This window comes from Ciconia boyciana, chromosome 6 (assembly GCF_034638445.1).
Source record: "Ciconia boyciana chromosome 6, ASM3463844v1, whole genome shotgun sequence".
NCBI classification, from domain to species: Eukaryota; Metazoa; Chordata; class Aves; order Ciconiiformes; family Ciconiidae; genus Ciconia; species Ciconia boyciana.
The window spans coordinates 32168064-32192635 of record NC_132939.1 but is presented as its reverse complement, the minus strand read 5'-3'; the positions used below and the strand labels follow the sequence as shown (position 1 = coordinate 32192635).

Here is a 24572-nt window from a genome sequence, read left to right as displayed (position 1 = left end):
CACTAAAAGGGGAAGACGTTATTCCTCCCCTTTCCTTGTACCAGTTCTCTTGCTTTCTGAAAACTTGGTAAGCCAGTTCAGTTTACTAACCAAGCAAAAATCTTGCCATCACAATAAATTTGCTTTTTATTGCTTGGTTATTTCTCTCCAATTTAGTGAGTCAAATCAGCTTTCCTTGCAGTCAGAGAAGTGCCAAAGCCTAGTGCCAGGTAAGCAATGAGAGTGAACAGCAGAAGAGGAAGGAGGTGTGAGTGGGATTTCAGCCCTTAGGCAACAGCAATTTATTAGCTTGGCTTATCCTTAAGGGAAACCACACCCTTATGTTACTACAATGCCAGTCACCATTAGATCTCCATTTCTTTCCAGTCGTAATTAAGATGAATGAGATAAAATCAACATAACGTAGTCCTAAGGGTATTGGTGAGGGGTAACCAGATATAAAAGTGTCAGTATGTGTATGGAGTGGGTTTGGAGGGAGAGAAGAAGCTGTGACTTTTTTCCTTAAGCCCTAAAACTGGATATGAAATTCACTGTGCTCATGTTCAGTCCAGCAGGCACGAGCCAGGGGCGTTGTTCCTACCAGAGATTTTTGTCTGAAAAGAGAGATACTTCAGAAGCCTCATCAGATATGCCGAAGCCCCACAGTTCTACAAGTACCAAACACATTTTGTTGACCACCCAGCATATCGTCTCTCCCCAAGCAAACTTTAGACTAATCTTAAAGAGATGGTATAGTGATAAAACTTAAAGCAGCATAATAGGAAAAAAAAATTAAGGAACTCAGTTGTAACTGAAAGTTTTTGTAACATGAAGCAAGTAATGATGCAGAAACTTCCTTGTTTGAAGAGGAGATTGGATGTTACGAATGGAATAGGCAGTGACAAAAGACAGTTTCAGTGGGATCAGCTAGTCAAGTCAGCAGGCCTTGGGTAATATTATAGTCTTAAAAGTATGAAGCAAAGAATTCTGATTCAGCAACAGTAGCTTTTAAAGATCTCAAACCAGGAAAATTTCACAGAATTGGAGAACTACTGAAGTAATCGTAGAGCTTGTAAAGAATAAAAAGCAATGACCCAGAGAACTGTAATCCTTTATTTTGTTTTCATTACAACTTGAAATAACAAAGCAGGTAATTTGGGACTATATCAACAAAGAACTGCCAGTAAAAAATCATTAATGATGCCAGTCAGCATGATTTAATGAAAAGTAGGTCTTGTCACCCCCCCCCGTTAATTTTTTGTGTCTTAGAAAAAAAAGAAAAAGAATGAAAGCTATTGCATTGATATAGTCTGTTTTAATTTCTCCAAGGTAATTTGGTGAGATGCTGATGGTGACTTGACTGAAATCTTTAACTATATGGAAGTAATAGCTCATTCTTTACAGGTATTGTTACTTGGATGATAGATGCTTCTCAAATTTTAGCAGTGTACGAGGGGAGGTATCAGTAAGCTGGAGTATTACTAACATGGTCCAAATTAAATAAAATAATTTGTAAATATCTTAATTTGTAAATATCTTAATCTCAGTAAAATATTTGCATGTGACATTTATGGATGAGTCTTGTATAAGTTCATCGGTGAACACAAATGGATGAGTATTTATATGTAAAGGAAATACTAAAGTGAAATCAACATATTATTTGACCCTTTACAGAGCAGTGGCAAAACTATTGATAAATAATATTCTGGCCTGGTGTCCAGACTTCTAAATGTGAAAGTACTGGTGGAGACAGTTTAGTAGAGGTTAGAAAAATAGTACAGATATTGGGAAAAGGACTTTATAACAGTAGTTCCCAAGGTTGGATTCAGCTCCTCTACTTTATATCTGAGCTAATTGTGCAGAGTCCCTTTGTACTCAGTAGAAATGAACCTTGCAGGATGATACGAATTTGCAGTCTTACCTCCCTCAGTTCACTACAGAAGGCTTGTTCACAGCTAACTAGCATGGAGATGTTTATACTTATAGGAGAGGAATGCTACTCTTATCTTGCAAAAGATGTATTTGCAAGGTGACTATTTAAAGGTGTATTCCAAAAGTGTATTTGACAGGGGGGCTTGTAACTAGAAGTCTTAAGTCTAGACGTTTATAAGCACCGAGATATATGGTAATGCTAGTACTAAAAAAAGAGGGAGAGGGAGAAGCCAGCACAAGAACAAATTAGTGAAAGTTGCACAAATTTGACCTTGAAATAAGATTAAGCTTTGAACAAAAAGGATAACTATACATGGGGAAAACTTATTAAAGGAAGTTGTTCATTGTTTGAATTTTACATGGTAGTCATGGCTTTTTGTATGATGTTTTCCTTTCTTCTCTTAACTTCAGTGCCTGAAAAGAAAATTTCAGACCTGTTTCAGTTAAGACACGGGGTCTTTTCTGGCATCTCTGTTTCTTGATCTGATAGAGTCCCATCTTTTAAGATGCATCTTTATTGGAGGGATTTGCAGTTCGTATAGATGTAGGTAGCTGGACAGAGTAAGGCTGGCTTCAGTTCAGTATCGGTGTGCTTCCTCACTTGTGCCATAATGTGTATGTTCTTTCAGCTCTTGCTGCTTGGTTGTGTCCAAGGGCAACTGTGTAATCTGGACCCTCTGGAGTGAAATCAGAATACTGGCTGAAATACACAAATGAGATCATTAATCACAATAAAAATGTTTCAAAGTGTGCTGGTACTAGGCAAAATTTTAAAAAGTCTGTGATTATTGAAAGATTTTTCTCTCTAAACACGGTGCTTTTAGAATTAATCAGAAGGAAAACAGGTCGGACTTGTTTGGTTTTTTTTCTTTTCTACACAGTGGCACCAAATGTAAGGGCAGGGGGAGGGAAGGGAAGATTTTGAGAAGCTACCTGACAATTGTTTTGGGGCTACTTTCTGGACTATTTTTTCCTTGTAGAGCATTCTAACATTTTGTTTGTCTTATGATTGTGATGAGTATAAAACCTTGCAACTAATCTTCTAAGAAAATACATGTTAAGACAGCTGATGAACTTCAGTTTTGATAAAAAGTATATTTTTTGACAGAAAGGAGGAACAAGTTCTTTAGGCCTTCTTCATGAAATGTAAGAAAAGATGTCTTTTTGTGTGAGAGAGATTCTTACTTAAATACATAACTTTCTACCCCCCACAATTCATTTCATACTATTGACCACAATGCTTCAGTTTAAAAAAAAAATAAATAAAAAATTGAGAGAGAGAGAAGCAAAACCCTTGAACTCACTGCTTCTGGACATAAAATTACCGTTCCCAGAGAAGGGAAGAGTTGTCTTAGGTCAACCCAAAACTTCTAGTCCTGTCTTCTGGCAAAAGCCAGCAACAGATACTGAAGAAAGAGTAAGAATAGGGCAAAGGCATAGTGATACTTTCCGGGTGTACTTTGCCAGCCTCTGGAGATGCGTAGATAGTGGACTTCTTAACCTAGTGGTAGTATCATTTGTATCTAGTACTTTGGACTTATCTTCCAGGCATTTATCCAGTTGTCTGTTACCCGGAATAAACTTGTAGCATTCACAGTACTCCTGCAGCAGCAAGGAGTTCTGCAGCTTGACTACACTGGTCATAAAGAGCCAGTTTTTACTGGCTTCCAGAACAAAAACCAGGGTCATCAGACTAAACAGTCTTACTGCTAGGTGAGAAAGTTTGGTTTTCTCACCTTTCCTTGCTATGTGTTGTTTTATAAACCTCAACCATATTATTCCCCTCAATCATGTTTTGTTGCCCTTCTCTGAACATTTTCCAACTGAGATCAGGGCACAGTATTTAAGACACGAGCAAACTGCAGACTTATGTAGTATCATAATGTTTTCTGTTTTCTACTTAGAAATTCCAAATGTCTGGCCATAAGTTATCATTGAGACTTGAATTTCTTTCCCATGCATGCATAAAAGCTTTGTGTATGTATTCTGGATATGGTCATCATCAGGCAGTGGTTGCTAACATCGCTACAATTTAGGACAAATCTGAGTTACTGGCTTAGAAAGAAAGACCTGACTGAGAAGTAAATAGCTTCCTGAGCTGGTTTTATAATGAATGAGCTGTTGGTCAGCTTTCCTTTAACTGCTGGCAGCCAGTAAAAAAACCCCTTTGCTCTAATGCTTTAAATGGCTGCACATTCTATCCCCAAGTCGGTACCTTTCAAGTATGTGGCTAGACCTACAGAAAACTTACAGTTAACAGTCTGGTCATGAGCAACATCATAGGACTGAGCTCTGAAAATGCTGCCCTCTTGTTTCCAAAGAACTGCTGGGTAGAGTCTTCCAGTGCGGTAGGATTAGAGGAAAATGCTTGATGCAAAGTTTCACTCTGAGGCAAAATGTTTGGAATTTTTACTTCTAGTCTGATTACACAAAATACATCAATTGAACGTGATTTCCAAAGGTAAATAGGATAAAAGCAGGAAAAAAACCTCCTCACTCAAAGTCAAGTGCATTTACTTGGATTTCCTTTGCAAGGGAAACTCATAAATATCTGCCAGGAAAATGAGTATTTTCCCTTAGGTTCTTTCACCGGAAGTGTCTTTTGAAGGATATGATAAATATTTAACTGTTTTTAAAAGTATGTATAATCTGGTTTAATGACCAGGTACAAGCAATTAATTATTTCTTTTGGGCATGGATTTAGAAATTAATTGATGGCTGTTGTCTCCTGAATATCTTAATTAAATAATTTTTCCACAGTAGTTTAAATGAAATAATGTCAAGCTTGAGAAGTGTTGCTTTCAATGAGGTTCTGTGTGGGGTGGAGGAAAAAGCTATCTTCTGTGCTATTCATGCTTGGCATAAAATTCTTGAATTACAGTTGTGAAGTAGCCCTTGTTTTTAAATTAAAACTCCCCATTGACTACCTTTAGATTGGATATTAAGCTTTGTGCGCTTAAATTCTGCTACTGCTTTTGCTGCTACAGGAAAGAGAAAATGGTTGCATGCAAGGAAATTCAGGATGTAATGGAAAATCGGGTGGAGATGCAAGAAACTGTACCACAGGGAAAAGTAGTCAGATAGGGGGATATATACTGTAGCTTGCAGAATGAATACAGAGGCGGGGCAGAGGAAGAGAATAAAGACGAAGGTAAAGAATGAACGACCCTGTAGTGAATGTGAATAGAGGAGAGGGCAATGTGAACAGAAGAGAGGACTGAGGAGATGCATAGGAGATAAAGACAACTGCCCAGTGTAGAGTGAAGGGAAAGAGGATAAAAGCCATTTCCTATTAGCAGATAAGTGTAAAATTCCACACTTCTTTGTGCGTTTTTCCAAATAAATAGGAGCTAGATAAAAAGCTTAATCAAATGATACAGAACTGTATGTGTATTTTCATGCAACTTGAAATGTTGCATGAAACGCCTTCCTAAATGTGTTTTCAAGATGCAGAATAATTTCTTCTGAGAAAACTTTCTATCTGAATTGCAGCCTAGACTGTCACTCATGACTGTGTATCTAGGTCACAAGATACACAAATTTTATCATCTGTGCAGTTGTCAGTACAGAAAACTAATGTAATTTTTGGACCCTTCTAGTATATATTACCAACATACCATTTTTCTTTGAAATTTTCTATTGTATAAGCAAAGGTACATCAATGTTTTTAAGTCACTAAGCAGTTTAGTGTGGAGATGGCCCATCTATTTCAGGTTTTGGAAGCTGCATAATACGGTGATAGAAGATTGATCTCACGTTCTCAATGACTGTGCTTCTTCTGCATTGACCATCTCTGCCATAAACTGTTTGGTGACCTACAAACATCCTGAAACAAGCAAGTTACTTAATGGAGGAAGAAGAAAAGCTAGGGTGCTGATAAGATGGTTTGGGTTTTTAAACAACAGAAGATCTCTGTGGCGTTTATAGGGCTCATGTCAGGGGAGTAGTATAAAGATTTAATTAGGCTTATGTGGATGGTCTAATTTATTCATAATTTCCCCACTCATGACTAATTCAGTCACCCAAAACTTACACCAATATTTATAGGATATTCCAGAAGATATTAAAAGAATTTTGAATCTTAATTACCTCTGTGCAGAGTACTGGCTTTTGATGACTTGCAGAGGAATTTGGTAGAAAGCAAGCGTTATAATGCTGCGCGCATGTTTCTTTTATGTCTTGTATGCTCTGAAATCTTAAATGGAAAACATTGAGGAAAGGGCAATAAAATACCAGATACTAGGGAATAGAATAGAGCCCCCGAGGGCTTAAAGGGGTGGACAGCTGTGTAAAGACAAAAGCATAATTCTTGGGCACGAGTAAGTTCATAAGGACAGAGGACCTACTTGAAAAGAATTTAGTGTGTTGGAGGAAAGTATAGCAAGAGCCAGTAAGTATAATTTTAAAAAGAAATAGAATAAAAAATGAGGCACTCAAATTTTTAACACCACAAGTGATTATTCATTGGAAAAATGACTGCCATTCACTTTGGGTGGAGTGTATTTCAATATCTATTTTTAGTATCTTTAAAGATACAGTTCTTGATGAGGATATTAAAATATTTTACATTTTATCTCTAACAGAATAGGTCATATTAGACTGCTCTTAAAGTTCTTGTTTTAAAGTTCTGGTTGTTTTAAGAATAACAAGTAATCTGTATATAGTAGTTCAGTCAGTATGGTTACGTTTCCTTTCAGGGCAGTTACATCTCTTTTTCATTCCACTGAATTTCACATTTCTTTGAATTGCTGAATTTTCAGATAGCTCTAACTTTCTATTTTTGTTCATGTATAAATTCATTCATATATGCAGATATGCAGTATATGGAAAGTGATGACATAGGACTTATTTTTCTTGTACAATGCTTGACTTCTATTTTTTTGACAGTTTCTCTTACATTTTCCTTTCAGGTATTGTATGTTTAAATTCCGTTGTCACTTGAGATATGTGCAACTTCATTTATATGTTGCTGCATTCATGGTGATGTACCTCTGTCATCAGTCAAGACAGTTCATAATTCTCAGAAGGCTCAATAGAAGAGCCTTCAACACCAATCTCTTAAATTGTTGAGCTTTAATTTTTGTTAGTGCACTTTTCTAATATTTTTTTCATGTAAAGCTTGGCTTTACGTGTGTATAGTTAAGCAATGTAAAATATAAAAAAGTATCTCAAATAATCTACTGTTCAGCTAGTGAGCAATTTCTCCAGCCCTGTATTCTCTCTGCCACCTTCCCAAATAGGCTAGTTTTAGACTCAACTCTTAGCGCTTTAAATTTACTCTTAGGGTTGTTTGACACTTCACTGTTAAATATTTATGCTAGTCACTTTGTTTCTTGCGCTTTATTCTATTTTTCTGTGGTACTATGCTTAGATTTTTTTACTATGAACAAACTTTTAACTTCTGTTTCAGCTTCATCAGTTTTTTGCCTTTTATAATTGAGTAACTTGTTTGACTGGTTTTTGCTTTTTCCATACAAAAATAAGTAAGTTGCATCCTTTGCTAAGTACAACTGTTTGCCGCTCCCATTTTAACATAGAGTGGTGAGTTTCCTACTTTGGTGCATTTGGCTTCCTTGTTTTTATTTTTAAGGGGGGGAAATTGGTTGTACTTATTTAGCTCAATGTGAATGAAACAGGTTTTGACATAAGAGCCAGTGTAAGAGGTGTATCCTGTTCTAGGCCTGTTTAAGCAGAGATGCAATGTTGAATTTCAGCCTTCTTGTATAAACGGATCTCATGAGAGAACTGAAGCACGAGAATGAAATCGTGGTACCACTGAAGACATCCTCTTATTGACTGTAGTCGAGCTGGCAATTTATTTCCAATATAACAACTGAGCATGAAAATATAGTTGAAGTGTAACAAGAAAGACGGACTTTTATTTGTGTTTTGGGTTTTTTTTTGTATGCAAGAACACTGGAACTATTTTGGGGCAGATGAGAACCTGGGTCCAGTAGCTGTGAGTATAAGAAGAGAGAAGCCAGAGGAAATCAAAGAAAATGGACCTCAATACAACTACCGGATCATATTCAGAACCAGTGAGGTAAGCAGTTCAGGAATGATAGTAAAAGAAGCTAGAAGTGAGCAGGCAAAACCAGGTGGTATGTGTGCTGTTTGTGTCAGGAATCTCCTGACACAGAGAATACAAGTAAGTGTATCAGTGAGTGAGTTATTCCATAACATCCAATACAGAGGAAACTGTGAAGGCTGTTTTGATTAAAGCTTGGGAAACTTACAGGAGCTATATTAGCTGGAAGTGTGCAAAGAGGACAAAAATTACTTCCTCAACTTTTGTATGTGACAGTGGGTGGACCTGAGAAGCGTACTTCTTATACTTTGAAATGCTCTGCTAGAAATACTACTACTAATCTTTTCCAAGTATTAGTTTCCTGTAAAACTTAAATCTGTTGAATCATTTGAAATATTCTGACTACTGTTAGCTATCGGAGTGCACGATGTTTTGCATATCAGTATCTTTCATGCAACATAAGTTACTTAATGTCCTCAGTCTCTACTGAGAATTGGAAAAACAGTACATTTTGCTCCACTGCTATTGCTAATCAAGCTTTTCTCAGGCATAATTCAATATATAAGCTATTTTTGTTTTGTATGCTTAGCTTATGACATTAAGAGGCTCTGTGCTGGAAGATGCTATCCCTTCAACTGCAAAGCATTGCACAGCCAGGGGACTTCCCCTAAAAGAAGTGCTGGAGTATGTGGTTCCTGAGCTGAATATCCATTGCCTAAGGCTGGCCTTCAACACTCCAAAAGTCACAGAACAGCTTATGAAGCTGGATGAACAAGGGGTAAGTGCAGAGTTATAGAATGCGACAAATTGTCTTAAACTGTCAGATTACTGCCGTGAACTGCAAAATTACCTTTTAGCTTTAAGTGGTTCAGGTCAGTCTATTAAAATGCCTCATTTAAACGAAAGCTTTTCATCTGTAGGGAGAGTTTATGTTGCATGTCTTTCCCCCAGGTTTTGCAGAATATTTGGTATGTATGAAATCAAGTTCATTGCTCTAAGTAGTCTAAAGTTTTAGATTAATGTTATGGCAATTGTCCATTTTAATTTACTTTAAAAGAGACTAAGTGATTGTATTTCAAAGACTGTGGAGAGGAGGGTGTTCTGTTCTGATTTTCTTATTGCTATTATAATGAGAACAGAAATCTTCCATGTTACTAAATGTTTTGTTGTAATATTTTATTGGCACAACCATTACCAGGGTGCTGCCTCTCTCTTTTTTTCTTTCTTTTTTTTTTCTTCCCCTGAAACAAACTACATGGCAAAATATTCTAAGCCTTTTCTTCGTACGAGTTTTCAATTAGGTGATAGTCCTCTGATCTCTTCAAGATGGAACTGAGGCTCGATAGCTATATAGCTTAGACTTAGCAAAATGAAAGTCTATGATTAAAGTGAATTTTATGATTAAAAACTTCAACAGTGACATTTCACAGCTCTGAGTACTGACTGTCTCTTTCTCCTGGTCTTTTTTGCTTCTCATGGTCAGCCTTTCCTGCACAGAATTAACATCTATGTTACTATTTCTTCTTGCTGTCAAACATTGCCATCATAAAATTGAAAAATGTCTAATCATTATCTGTCCCACAAGGGAGAGAATATAGCTATTCTAAACAGGTTTATAAGTGACTATCATGAAGATTTTGTCAGCCTCCTTGTGGTTTGGTTATTAAAATGAACAAGATAGAGAATCCCCGAAGAAATACTTACCAGAAGCAAAACTTGAGCAAAACGCTTTGTCCTCTAGTTAGTTTCAGAACTTCATCTACTTCACTAAGAACACAATAGAAGAGGATGAAGAAATGGGTAGCTGTGGCTATCACAGAGCATCTAGACTAACACGGAAGTAGTTATGTGTGGTCAGCCCAAGGTAGGTGCAGCCCAGTATTGTCACTGACCATGACCAACGGTGGGTGCCTGGCTAAGAATATGAGAACAGGACGAGCATGGCATGATACTTTCTTAGCTCCTGATAGCTTATAGGCTTTTATAAGGCTCTCTATCCTACCGCTCTGATTTACCAGTTTCATGAGTCCTAGTTTAGTTAGTCATTTCTCATGTAGAAGTTGTTCTGTACTTCTGATCATGCTTTTGCCTCTCTCTGGAGTTTTTCCAGTTTCCCTCCTCCTCTCCCACATCTATTTTAAAACAGTGCAGTTTTGAAAATGGGGAAAAATTTTGGTTTAGTATGCTTTATCTCTTCCCTGTCTAATAATTACTGATACTTTATTTGCTTTATGGCTACTACTGAACACTGAAAGTCTCTTTTCATGAACGCCTAAGATCCTGTTCCTTAGGGGTGTAAGTCAGAGCTCATTGCTGTAGATACAAAATTGGGTATCTTTGTACCACATGGATCACTTCAAGCTTTACTTGCACTGAGGTTCATCTGCCATTCTTTTGCCCAGTTATCCACTATCATAAGTTCCTTTGGTAGCTCTCGTAGCCAGTCTTCAACTCCAATACTGTAAAGTAATAACTCAGTAATGTTAGCAAACTTAGTTACCTTACTATTCATCACCTCTATCAGATTGCTAAAGTGTGCATTGAACACTGTATGTCCAAGTTCAGGTCCCTGCCTTACTCTGCTGATCATTTTCTTCAGCTCCCTTTTGTCTTTTAGCCAGTTACATGTCTAAGTGAGTTCCTTTTTCTGTACCCTGGTTATTTAGGGTTTTAAAGACTTTTTGAAGAAAAAGCTTTGTTAAATGTCTCTTGGAAATTCCAGTATACTCTGTATCAGCTGTATCTCCTGCATGTGCTTATTGCCTCCTGCAGAGAACACCACCGTGACGAGCAAGCAAACACATAAGGTTGAGGGTAGATGGGTTTACCGTATAGCCTGCTAAAAGTAGGACAGAATCTCTAGATGCTTACGCTGCTCAGTATAACTATTCTCTTTCACATGACGACATCCTAATAAGTTGGAGGCCTGAGTGTTTTCCTTAGATGATTAGAGCAGTGATTCCAAATATGCACATATTCAGTGTTTATGATTTGTTACCTGAGCCTGAACCTAATCTGCCCTTCAGCCAGAATCAAGTTTGTCAAGCACCTGAAGACTCAAGGATATCTTTCAATCTCTTCCCAAAGTTTTCTTTCAGCAGTAGAGAAAATGGAATTTGATTCAACATGGGTCCATAAGTGAGCCTTTACGCTCGCTCATGTGAGTTTAAAGTGAGCCATTTAAGTGAGCCTTTATCCTCCATGAGGATCAGTACCTTCCAGATATGCCCATCAAGAACCTGCAGTCTCAATAGTGTTGATGGGAAAATTTTCACAAAGAAAAAAAGAAATCTAGGAGACGGTTCTATTTAAAAAAATAAAATCCAAAATTATTTCTAGTAAATATCTAATTTGAAAAGTAATTTAGCATAATTTGCTTCAGAAGTCAATTTTGTCTAAAAAAGTGTGAGATCAAATTATCCTTATTTCATATCCTATATGTCATTAAGCTTCCACAATATGGTATATAGTATGGTTTTCTGTTACTAAAACTTTTGAAAATCATTAAGGACAAGTGATAGTTAAAATTGTATTATCTACATCAAAGTATTTTCTGTTTTTGTGGTAATGAAACAGTTTGACACTTCTAACAGAAAAAGATAAGCACGCTCTGTACTAATTAGAAGCTGCATTTTTTTATCAATTCCAAGCTAACAGAGAAATTTGGGTAACAGCTGCTCTACTAATTAGGTACACAGAATGTTTATCACTTCTTCTTGCTGAGTGTTGCACTCAGCACGAACAGGTGCCTGTTTGATATAGCAAATACGATGTTTTGTGAATTTAAGAGTTAAGACTATAAAGTGACCTTAGCCTGACTTAGCCATTAAATTTCATCCAGTAATCACTTCACTGAGCCAAATTCGTATGCACCAGTTTTGATTAAGATAGGCTATCTTTTTTTTATATTTGAGTGAGGTTTTAAAACAGTTGGTTGTTTTCATATTTTGGAATTCGCAGTTCTTTATTTGAATTTATCTGCTTTCGGCTTCCAGACTTCTGATATCTTTCTCTGCTATATCTTAAGAGTCATTTTGGTGTGAGATTTTTTTTCCCAGCAAAGGTTTTGTATGCAGTGATTAAATCATCTGTTGGTCTTGTTTATGATAAACTAAACAGATTGCACTTTTCAAGTCTTTCACTGCAACATATTTTCTCTGAATTTCATATCACTTGTATGGCTGAGCTCTGTCTCTTCTACTCTTTCAATATCTGCATATGACATCCAGTGTCAGAATGGGAATATTCTTCTTGCCCCAATTTTGTACTGGTGTTGTATGTCAAGTTGCATGTTCCTTACTTCCCCTTAGATTGCTGAAGTCACGGTAAGATCTGCTGTTCTGTACATATGGCCCACATTGCTTGTCACCTAGCTGTTCTTTTATTGGCTTTATTAAAATGCATTCATTTGAATGGTTCTGTGTTAAAAAGCAATCCAGTCGTTCCACAGGGCTGCGGTAGCTCCCTGGCTAATTACCATCTACTAATCTTTGCCTTGAATGCAGAGTTCATGGTAACTTACTTTAAGTTTACTTCCAAATATGATTTAAAAATTTGAATATCGGGGAAATTACTGATTTATTCCAGTAGAAGTTTATCTTTATGGCAATTCCTCATTCAAAGAAATACTGTGAAATGTCAGTTGGTTTTTAGTATAATTCCATATTTATAATATAAACTTGCTGACTGGTTAAATCCAAGATATGTTTTCCGCTGTCTTTCACTGGGTGCTAGACAAATATCTGAAGTGCACTTTTCCCACATATATAAATATGTAAATACTTTTAGATTATTAAAATGAAGCTGCTACTTTAGGAGTTTTACCACAGCAGAATTCATCCTTCATCTCCTTTTTTAGCTTTTATTTGGAGTTAATACACTTCTAAGGACCCTAGATTTATCAGAAGGAGGTGTAGTAATGGGGACTTTACTATAGAAAAATGCCTTTCTTCCCCCAGATCTGCTTTTTTTGATTCAGAAAATACCAGCTTGCGTTGTCCTTACAAAACTTTTTTTTCAGCAAAAAAAAGTTCATCAAATCTAAGAACACAGCTAGAAGGCATATCCTGCTCTTTGCATAGTTCTTATTTAGTTTGCTAGAGCTGACGTTTTCAAAACAATAAAGGACAGTTGTTTGGTTGCTTGTGGATGCCACGGATCCCACTTATGTTTATGCCCTTGAAAATACTTCCTTCACCCGAGATTGAAGCTTAAATAGTGTAGCTGTGCTTGATGAAAATGGTTTTCTTTGTCCTAACTTGTTTAAGTAAAACTACTAGAAACTATTGTAATTAGCAGTGCAGCTAAGGCATTGGGGTCCCATGAAACACTTCCATCGATCGTTATTTCCCTGGGAGTGGACAGAGAGCATATCTGAGCAGAAACATTGCCTGAACGGTCCAAGACGGGACCTGCTACTGATGATACGGAAAGCGATGGCAGTTGTTCTGGCAGGAGTGGCAGCAGTGCCACCTCTCAGCACCCTTCCTCTCTCCTCCCTTCCCACATGTCAGCAATAGCTGGTCCAGGCTCTCGGTGGGAGCACATAGCCCTGTTGGCAGAAGGCACTAAGTCTGGCTGCTGTGGGGCAATAAGCTTGCAATGAGTGGGATCGTGTAGTTTGCTAGCTAAGCAGAGATCATAGAATTGTACCCACAAACCTCATCTAGCTCCTGTGATTCCTGAGAAAATTTAAATCTTAATCAAACAGTCATTGGGTGGAAAGTGGTGTTTTTGTTTTTGTTTTTTTAAAAAAAAAAAAAAAGCATGTGCCATCCATCTGTATCTGGACTGTTTTGAGCATTGTGTGCACTGATGGTTGTTTTGAATTTTTGTATTTTTTTTTTTTTTAGTGACTGGAGAGTTGAAATAAATAATCAGCATAGTAAATTGTAACATTGATTTGCATGTGCTCCGTATCTGTTTACCAATAAATATCTTTGCTTCAAGTCTTAATACTTTGGTGCCCAAAATACACAGTCTTCATTCTTAAAGGTGAATGGTTTTGTTTGGGTATCTAGTGCTGAAAGAGCATATTTCCTTTATAGTTACACAGAAAGCATTTCAAATAGTTAACAAGGAGAGAAAAGGAAATAGAAACATTACTTCAAGGCACAAAATTGATTTGTTTTGTTTTGGGGTTTTTTTTCCCCTTTCAGTTGCAATTTTGGAAGTTGGCCTGTGAATGTTTCTTTCATAAGAAAGAGAGAGAGATGAGGACAGGCTGAGAGAGTTGGGGTTGTTTAGCCTAGAGAAGAGAGGACTCGGGGGAGACCTTATAGCAGCCTTCCAGTACATAAAGGGGGCCTACAGGAAAGATGTGGAGGGACTCTTTATCAGGGAGTGTAGTGACAGGACAAGGGGTAACAGTTTCAAACTGAAAGAGAGTAGATTTAGATTAGTTATAAGGAAGAAATTCTTCACTATGAGGGTGGTGAGGCACTGGCATAGGTTGCCCAGGGAAGTTGTGTTCAAGGCCAGGTTGGATGGAGCTTTGAGCAACCTGGTCTAGCGGAAGGTGTCCCTGCTTGTGGCAGGGGCTTGGAACTAGGTGATCTTTAAGGTCCCTTCCAACCTAAACCATTCTATGATTCTATGCTGTACTCATATTTTATCATAAGAAATTTGGACATATTTAGAAGATGCAAGCCAGGTAGCCATTGTGTCAGATGATAAAATAAGGGACATTCTGGAGGGGAACAAAAGAAACAGCCTAGAACTCAGTCATTACGTATGCTTAACTTCTCAACAGCAGCAATCAAGCCATGTTGATCTTTACCCTTCTTTTTTCCCTCCTTATTTTTCTACTGCTAATACTTTATCCCTGTCACCATTTATCCTTGGTAGTAAAAGAAGAATACAGTAAAGTTGCAATTTTCAGAGTGTTTTAATTTTAAAATTTACTTTAAGTAGAGACAGAATAGAACCACTTCTGAGGGCTTTTAAATTATCCCACCATAAATATGATAAGTTAAAATTAATGAATTTCAGTTTAGTTGTGTCCACATCACCCAGCAAGTTCCAAAACCTTTTGTCTCATGACCTGTGATAGAAGCTTTGAGAGCAAATCACAGTATATTCAGATTACTTTGGTTCCAGTGCCCTTGCAAATAACTGCTTTCACTTCCCACTAACCTGTAGCCCAAACTTGTAAATCTCATGCCAGTTTCAGTAGACTTTCTTGTGATTTTGCTCTGGCAGATCTGCTTGGTATTTATTTAAAATGGAGCCTCTGCAGAAATTTGTGTGTGGGAGGAAAGATTATTTACCCTGCAATAAATATGTGTTTTTACTAGATGAATTACATGCGTGAACACCAAGGCTCTCCTTTGCTCTTTGCCCGTCAGAGTTCCTGCCTGTGAAATTGGTTTTGGAGATGGCAGTAAATGGCTGTGGGTGCTGCTTTCTTCCCTTCTGTAACTTCTGTTTCTGTAGCCTAGATATAAAGGGCACAGATGTGGTACTTTTTGTGTGTCCATCAATTTGGAATTGGTGGGAACAGTTTGCTTTGTAGAATCACAGTTATGGTTGGGCAAAAAATTACTTTATTCACATCTTCAGTTTCTGCTGTATTAGGAACATCAAACACCAAATTAGAGGAAAAATGAAACTAAAAAGCACAAATATATTTGAAGGTGTATGCTAGTAAATAGTATCTTTAAAGTATTACCAGCATTTCTCAATTTAGCTGTTTCCTTTGTTACTGCATTTTTAAGTCAGAGAAGGCCAACTGAATGCCATGGACTCTTTCAACATTGCTAACAGATGAATGCACTAATAGGTGAATAATTTTTATCTTCTCTTTGAATTGAGGGAATGTTAATTTTGTCGCTTATTATAGAAATGAGCACATGCTGTACCCTACCCTTCTGCGTGGAAGGTTTAGCATAGGATAGTAACCATGGTACCAGCCTAAGAGTGAGAGTCGAGTTCTTGACATTTCTCAGCCAACAGTTGCCACATGGCTCAATGTAAGACGTTCACCATTTGCAGGCAGCATTGCCCTCCTCAAAATAAGGAACATTAATGTTTGTTTCACTTCAGAAAGTGTTTTGACATCTTCAGATGGAATATGCAATTACAGTGGAAAACAATGAGAGTATTTGGAACTAGACTAACATTTGAAATTAGACTGATAATTAGGTATTTTTTTCTTTGTGAATTATGGGTTTAATAAAAAATCCGAAGTGAATTCAGTAAATAAGTTGCTGCATCACTTGGTATACATATAAGATTTTCATCTTTTTCCCTTTGCAGTTAAGTTACCAGCTTAAGGTGGGTATCATGTACTGCAAAGCTGGGCAAAGCACAGAGGAGGAAATGTATAATAACGAATCAGCAGGTCCAGCCTTTGAAGAGTTTCTTCAGCTCTTGGGAGAACGAGTTCGACTGAAGGGATTTGAAAAGTATCGTGCTCAGCTGGATACAAAGAGTAAGGCTTTTTATTTTTTTTTTCCCCTTAAGTGAACGAAATACATCATATGATTGCTAACTGACTTTTTCTAGAGAGTTCTTAAAAATAACATCTTTGCTATAGAAGACAATTACTCAATATTAAAATTGAAAGCAGAGCGAGTATGTAATTAGACATGTACCCATATGGTCTTTCTGCTCTGATAATTATTGGATTTTTGTACTAATTTGGTATGAAATTATCTCTAAAGCTGCAACAAGAAACCAGTAACTATGGAACTATTATCAGCATTGCAAATCCATCATCAGTATGTTGTCTAAGGGGTAATCAATACAGTTGGTATGTCATAATTTTTTTAATCATATGCTAATAGCCTGTCACAAGAAAACATTTTGAGAACCCATCTACGTAACTTCACCTTGACAAGTTGATCTATTGCTTTTCTGCTGTGTCTGTTGCATTTAGTTTTTCTTCTAGGCAGTTTTGTCTTACTCCTGCTATCAAATGTATTTCTCCCTCCGATTTTTCTTTTGAGTTATGGAAATTAAACTGGATGCGGCAGTTATATTATCAGCTTTAACTGTAAAACATATTGCAACAAAAATGCGGTGGAAAGATGATCTTAGGTGACAGTATCTATAAAAGAAACTCCCTACTTTTGGAATCAAGCTTGTGAAATACCTGTTTATCAGCTAGCGCATGCTATATTCAATTTGTAAATCTATTTAAAAATACTCAGGGGGAAATTTTGGCCTGTCTTCCTCTTCTTTGAGTATTGGAACTAACCAGTTCCTATGGAAATCTTTTGCTGTTTTGCTCACTTGCAGCAAAGGAAATTAAATAAGGAGTTGATTCATGAAAGCTGAAAAGAATTCATCAACTTCAGTGCAGCAAAAGCTGTGCTCTTGTCATGGGTCTCCTATCACACATACAGTAACTTGCTGTGCTTTAGTGCTCCACCATTCTGCCTTGTGTCCTTGATTCTTACAGGGATTATGTTGCCATCTCCTCAGGCTGTTCTTCATCAGCCTAATTCCTTGGAGGTTTATAAAAATTCCTGTGGCTTTAAACCTAAATTAATACCTATTTCGCACACATTTACCATTGAGCCAGCTTTCTTTTAGCTGCAATACTTATATTCCCTCTGTTGTATTTACTCCCTTGAGTGCATTTACACATTGCAGTTGTGTCTCCTCAATGCTTTTGTGATGTTGGCCTTAATAAGCCAAGTCTCTCTTATTGGTATGGGAGGTGCGGATTTCTCTGCTCCCCACCCTCACGGTGTTACTTGGTAAACTTCCTATGCACTCATCCAAGTTTGAATTCAGTCTCTTTAATTTTAGTGGCTAGGATTATATATGTGATTCCAGATGAGATCCAGGCAGTTTCTTGCTGTAACACTTCCTTGCCTTTACTGGAAATATATTATACAATAATTCTCAGGCTGGGCTTTCCTTTTCTGCAGCTCCAAAGTGTTATTTCATTAGTTATAAGCTGTGTCAAAAAATAAAATGTATATGGAAAACAGAGAAAATATTTGTTATTTCATAGCTTCTGGTTTTATATTGTGACTTCCTTGTTACTTTCAGTAGTTAAAGTAAAATCCTCTCTTCCCTTTCTTCTAGTTTAGTTATTTAAGACATCTGAAGAAAACCCCTTTTTTGCTGTCAGTCCACACACACTGGTTTCTAGTATATGTAAATGCTGTATGATTAAGAGTTGACTCATCTGCTCAGATATACCCATGAAAGCTGTACCTGTGTCTTAAGCACTTGTTTGACGTTTTCTTCTAAACAGCAGAATTTTCCAGTAATGTTTTGAGTTCCTTCTTGTTGCTTTTGACTCAGGGAAATAATTTTGTCAGGTTTTGATTTTATGTACTACGGTCTAGCACGTGTTGAATGAGCATGTATGTAAACTTTTAATTGACTGAATCTTTCCTGGTTTTAAGAGTTGTCGTCTTGTAATGAAGGTGTTCTGCTCCATGTTGAGAGCTGACATGTCTTTTTCACATTGCCCAGTAGACCTACCAGCTCCATTCTGTATCTAAAAATACAAAAATTGAGAGGCTTTACCTGAATACTTCACTGTGATCAGAGAGGAAGGGGGATGCTCTGAGTGGAAACTGCTGCTTTCATGAAGGGTTTCCTACCTTTTCTTTCACTCAAAGTTTACAAGGTTACATGCATGGGACCTTATCAGCTAGAACTGCTTAGGAACTCCTAAGTTGTCTGAAATCTCTCAGGTTATGTTGTCTGCAGGCTCACTGAGGAAACGTGACTACACAGCATACATGAGTTCTTAACAAGTAGGTTTAGACAGCAGCAAATGTGAACAATGGTGACAAACTTCAGTAATTTATCTTGATGGTGCTATGTTTTCCTTTCTGCCAATATGCAAAGCACAGACTGGAAGAGGTGGAAGAGAATGTGGTGTTTTGGGGGCACAACACTAAGCTCTTTGGATAGCTACATTCAGAAATGCTTATTGCATATTCTGCATGGGAAGTGGCAAAAAAAAAAAAAGCCATCTTGTGGTAGGCAAAATGCTAAAAACCAGACATGGTTGCAAGAGCTGCATCTCAGGTATGGGGAATACATGAACAGCAGAATAGACAGGCAATACATCTTTGATAGCTACCTAAAGTAATCAATCAGTCTTTTCTGCCTTGGCCCTAACACAGAAAGGCCTGCAAAGGAAGAGGTGGTGGTTTTTACCATGACTTAGGTTTATAGGTTTTTGTTGAAACAGCTAGATCTACAGCTGGGAAGCGAGCTTCTCCATTTTCCAGCTCTGTGCTCTTCTGTTGCTAGAGGTCACTGTTATGAAGTAGTTCTTGTGGTCTCATTACTTAGGAAATTTTCCTGCATAAAAATTCTGTTTAATGTCAGCACAGTTGACTGCAAAGATGCTCTTAAAAACAAATGTCTGTTCATTAACTTGCAAGAAAGGTCAGAGCTATGTAGGCTACTTTGCTGGTTCCTATACCTTTGACAATTCTTTGCAACCTATGAAAAGCAGATGCGTGATGTAAGACACGATGAAAGATTTTCTCAGCATGGAGGGAAGATGATTTGTGTATGTACCCTGGAAATTTTCACAATATGTTTTTAATTTATGCAAATTTAGAAAAGTAAAGTTGCTCTAGCAAAAGGCAGTTTCAGAACAGTTGTTGTTCTTAGAAATTTTTAGAATTAGGGGCCTAATTGGTAAGTATCCGTAACAGAGCTAGTTTTTAAAAGGAGGAATCTTATGCATCCTATTAACTGAAAGCCTATTTAAGTATATTGGATCCTTCAAGGGCTTTAGCTTTGGATCTCTGCCAGTGCCACTGTGGAAAAGAGCTGCTACTTTAAAAGTTTTGTTTGTATATTTCCAGAATTACCAGAGGGGAAGCAGTCTATCTCCTGGCAGCCTGCAGACTTTGGATAGGAAATAGAGCTTGAAAATGTCATCTGTCCCACGGTTGCTAGGAAGTTTATGGGCATCACTTTAAAGTAATAAACATCACAGTAATCTTTCAAATTATAACTTCAGTCATTTTATTTTATTTTCTAGTTGTAACGCATGCTTTATTTCCCTCCCCCTCACTTAGTCTTATTTCTCATTATTTTAAATTGGTAAATGGGATCAGCTGGATAATGCTAGGCCTTGTAACCTGGCGTGTGTGTCCAGCAGAGTGGTAGCGTGGTTGGTGCAGGAAATGAAGGAGGTTGATTAATGTGAGTTGTAGGAGTTTGAGTTATCTATTTGATGAGATTATAAACTTAACTAATAATGGTAGGTTTCTGTATTAGATTTACACTGCATGACTTTAGTTTATACTGCATGACTTTTTGGTTAAGACATGAGAATCATATAAAAACAGCACAAAAGATATTAAATAGGTTAAAAATCTAGGGAATGAATGGACTTCAAATTGACACTTCATTTAGGGGTTGTCAGTAAACCCCAATGTTTCTAATGAAATAATACAGATAGATTACCTTCTTAACTTGTACTATTTAACATCTTTTCAACCACATGGAAGTAAGAATAGACTTACTGTTGGGTCCAAGACATTCGCTGGGAGACTGATAGCCAAAGGTCGCCAGAGGTTCCTCGATTGCTTAAGAAGCAGAAAGGAGGATGGGGGCAAGTCCATCTGCATTCCTCTGTGTTTGTGTTACACATATACTTTTGTGTGTTATAAAGTAAAGGATTCTGTCCTCGGAAATAGCGTCTGAAAATGATTTGGATGTTACAGAAGTTGAACATAAGTGCTTGGTGTAATCCTTGTGTATAACAGAAAGGAGAGCAGGTTTGACAGGTGCTGAATTTGGGCCACTAACTAGAAGCTAGAAATAAGGCAGGGCTTTTTAACTGCAAAGGTAGATGGGAACAACATTAAGCTCTGAAACTTCTCGTTCTTGTGCCTTTAACAGTGAGCACTGCTGCAGTTTGTAGCAATGGCTGTTCCTTCTCCTGCCTCATCAGTATCGTTTATTTTTTGTTTTCCTACAATTCCTTGCAACATGTTTTCCTTTGAAACACTGAACTAGATTTTCTAGTCGCACTGGTTTTTATACAGTTTTCTAGTGCAGAGGTTTTAAAAGCTGTTGTAGAAGCAGGCTGACAAAGTCCTGTGGCTTCAATGAGGTGAATTTATCAGCAGTATGCTGTTGGTGTCAATCACAGTTTTGAGCACTTTTGGTGTTAGAAAAAATACTTAAATGGGAGTCTGTTAAGACAGTCCTTGTGAAGATAGCTGAGAAACATTGGAAGAACAGAAGGATAAGGTGGACTTTTAAAGGTGAATAATGATGGAAGGAAAAGAAGATCAGATAAGTCCTCAGCTAAGTAATCAGATCCAGTAATGGGTCAAGACTGAGAAGGCAGCATCAATAGGTATGCCATAAACTTACGGCAGGAGGGGATGTCTTCACTGTAAAAAGGTGCTAATGAATTTGTAGGTCCCTTGGGCCTCTGTTAAATACAAGGAAATCAAAGTAGATTGCAGTGCTGGCTTGCAGTTCTGACCTTGAAATTATGGATGCTATTCCATTGTGTAGTCTTGGACTTTACTGCAATGGCAGTGATTTGATTTAAAGCAAACACCTGTAATTATTGTGTTGTACTTCAGAAAAAGTATTCTGGACTTGTAAGAAAGAAGGAATCTGAATGGCAAGAAAGGTGCACAGTCTGTAGTGAACTTCTGTTTGTATTTGGATTTGAATAACAGGGATTTAAGCTGTGAAGTACTTGGAAATAATTGGAATCATTAAATGTGTCTTTTGGATTTTAGCCTTATTACTTAGTTTGCAGAAACAGTGCTGTTCTAAGAAAGAATCCTTTTCTGCCTGAAATGAAGTCCATCCAGGAAACTTGCAAGTTTGGCTTAAATGCATAGGTGGTGTTCTAGCATATTATTTGTCAGAATTACTTTATTCTTTTCCTCTTCCCCTCTTTTGGGGCCTTCCTTCCCCTGTCTGTCGTCTTACCCACTTCCCTTTCTTTTTGCAGCTGCTCCCCCTTTCCAGTTCTTTGTAATGTTTTTGTGTGCTCTATTTATGAAAGATGATGTACAAATTAGCATATTTAGTTAGACAAAAAAAAAAGCCAGTAAGGAGTTATGTTGATGTTTAGGTGACTTTCAGGTGCATCTGCCTCTTTCAGCGTGCATTGGAATGATCAGGCAGAGGATAGAGGCTGCCATGAACTGAGTGCAAGATGAACTGATTCCCTTTCAGCTGTTGTGCTGTTGTAATTGGCATTAAAAAGAAAATGTTTAGCAGTGAGCTCGTTTTTCATAATGGCAATGTTGAGTGCTAGAAAAGAGAGCCCAATCTTCTTGAAACATTGAGATTTTTTTTATATATAAGATTCTAGGAAACTTTTTTTTTCTGTTCTTATTCCCATTTTATTCCATATACATGATTTAGAAATGCAAAATCTCTATGCAGCTATACTGTAGAAAACGTCAATTTCATTTTATGGATGATGTTGTGGTTTTTCATTTACAGCAAAGCTATCTCTCTTTTATTATTCTGAATTTGGCAGAAAACGAAAACTTCTTGTCAAAGCTTATACCCAAAATCTGGGTAAATAAACTGTATATTTATATTATTGTAAATGCCTCACAAATCTCAGAGCTATTATCTCCTTAGTAACATGATCTCTCTGCTAATAAAAAATGCCAAGGTGTAGTATTTAACAGCTTTCTAAAATACATTGCTATAAATAGCTGGGATTATCTAATATAGTAGCATGTTTAAATAACTTCAAATAACCAGGATGCTTTTTTCCATATATGAATCTAGTTATTTTTAAAATTCTGTTTGAAAACAGGCTTTTTGCACTGTGGACAGCAGTTATGTTTAGGAGAATATATTCACTATTTCAGCTTTAAATGTGTTACTACTTAAATTAATGGAGCACTTTTCAAGGTCTCTTTTTTTGAGAGAGAGAGAAAAAGTAAAAACAGAAGTTCCCAATTTGTCTGTAATCAAGTGTTGTCTTCAACCAACACTTTTTAAACTTTAATAATATCCCCTCTTCTTTTTTTCTTTCTAAACTTCATAATCCTAGTTTTTATCATTTTCTCTCCACATGGAAGTCTCTCCATCCACGTATAATTATTTTTGTGGCCTGTTTCTGGATCCCTTCTCTTTCTTCTATAACTTTTAAAATAGGGTGGCCAGAACCCAAAACAGGTGAGAGTACCTTTCATTAATATACCAGCATCATAATGTAATTGTTGTGGGCTTTTTCCATCATCAGCTGTAAGCATGCTAGCATCCTATTTGGGTTTTTGACTGCTCCTATCCATAAAGCACCTATTTTAGTGAAGATTTTATCTGACTTCATTACAGTTAATTTAGAGTCCTGATATTTATGTTTAAAAGAACCCATTCTGTTCTTTCATATACTGTGGGTTGTATGTCCATTGATACTTAATTATGCATGAGATCATGGTATTCATTCGCAGTATCTGTCTACCTTCCTTTCTGAAGTCCTTTTCACATTCCTTACAGTTCTATTTCATTCCTATTAGCCTGAGCTACTGGGTAATGTCTGAAAATTATTTCAGACTCTGTTATCACTTTTCATGCTTAAATAGGCTTTCTTCAGGGTTTTCTGGTATTAATTCCCTATTCCTAACAAGTTCTTCATTGAGAACAGTACGCAAAATTATACGTGCCATCTGTATGTGTCATTTGCTTTGGCAGGTGAATAAATTCTGGGTAAGTTTTTACTTGCTGACATTTCAGCTAGGATCAAGGATGAATAGGAATTCTTGTCTTGCCTGATGATTTTCTTTGATAATAATGAAACTTTGGTTTGAAACCTTTTTTTTTAAATAATGCTTTTATTTTCTCTTTTTTCTTTAACTGAAGCTGATTCAACAGGTACTCACTCTCTATACACAACATATAAGGACTATGAAATCATGTTCCACGTTTCTACTATGTTGCCATATACTCCAAACAACAAGCAACAGGTAAGATGGACCATGCCTATTTAGAATTAATTTTTCCTCCTCCTCAAAAGTAGCTGAACTATTGAATATTTATGACAATTTTCATTTGTTACTAGCAAAGAAAACACATAAAGAGTCAAAAGTATCAAAAGTAAAACTGGCCATCTCTGTGTCAGGAAGATGAGCAAAGCAGATCATTGTAGGTACATCATAGGTAGATTTTTCTCCATAGGACTGTTTGCTATTTAATTATGCATTATTTACTGAAACGTTGATGTAAATATTATACAAGAATGTCAGCACATCTGTGTTACATAAATAAGAGTTTGTATCTTATGCCAAAAGGGCCATAGTGTACTTGACATGATTTTCAACCTTCTGCAGCAAAGTCCATTGCACTTTAAGGATTGTATTCAGCAAATTGTAATATGCACAGAATCAGAGGTGATGAGTGGGTGGTCCAGCACACTACACAGCACACCACACAATAAGACATGAGACAAAATCCTTTGTTTGTTTTAATTTTTTTTAATTATACTGAAGAGCTATGTGGGCTGACCTGCTTTGTTACTCTGAAGTACCTGGTCTTGTTAAAAACTAAGCCATCTTGTTGTGTATGTGTATGCATTTTGCTCTAGAAATGATGTTATTTTGTGTTTCTGCAAATAAAATAGAAATTTCCTTTAACAATAAAAGATAACACAGCATTCTTTCTAGTTTGCTATTGTACGCTAAATGTTATACTACTATGTAGTTTACCT

General features: G+C 36.9%; 1 protein-coding gene across 13 annotated transcripts in view; it reads left to right on the top strand.

The window, feature by feature from the left end:
* Positions 1-24572, top strand: part of SIPA1L1 (signal induced proliferation associated 1 like 1) — a 224970-nt gene that overhangs the window by 150592 nt on the left and 49806 nt on the right. For all 13 annotated transcript variants that reach the window (XM_072864230.1, XM_072864227.1, XM_072864228.1 and 10 more), the window contains 4 exons: positions 7824-7954; positions 8529-8717; positions 16196-16370; positions 23729-23832. In XM_072864230.1, the coding sequence (XP_072720331.1) occupies positions 7824-7954; positions 8529-8717; positions 16196-16370; positions 23729-23832 (599 nt within the window). The remainder of the gene's footprint in view (positions 1-7823; positions 7955-8528; positions 8718-16195; positions 16371-23728; positions 23833-24572) is intronic.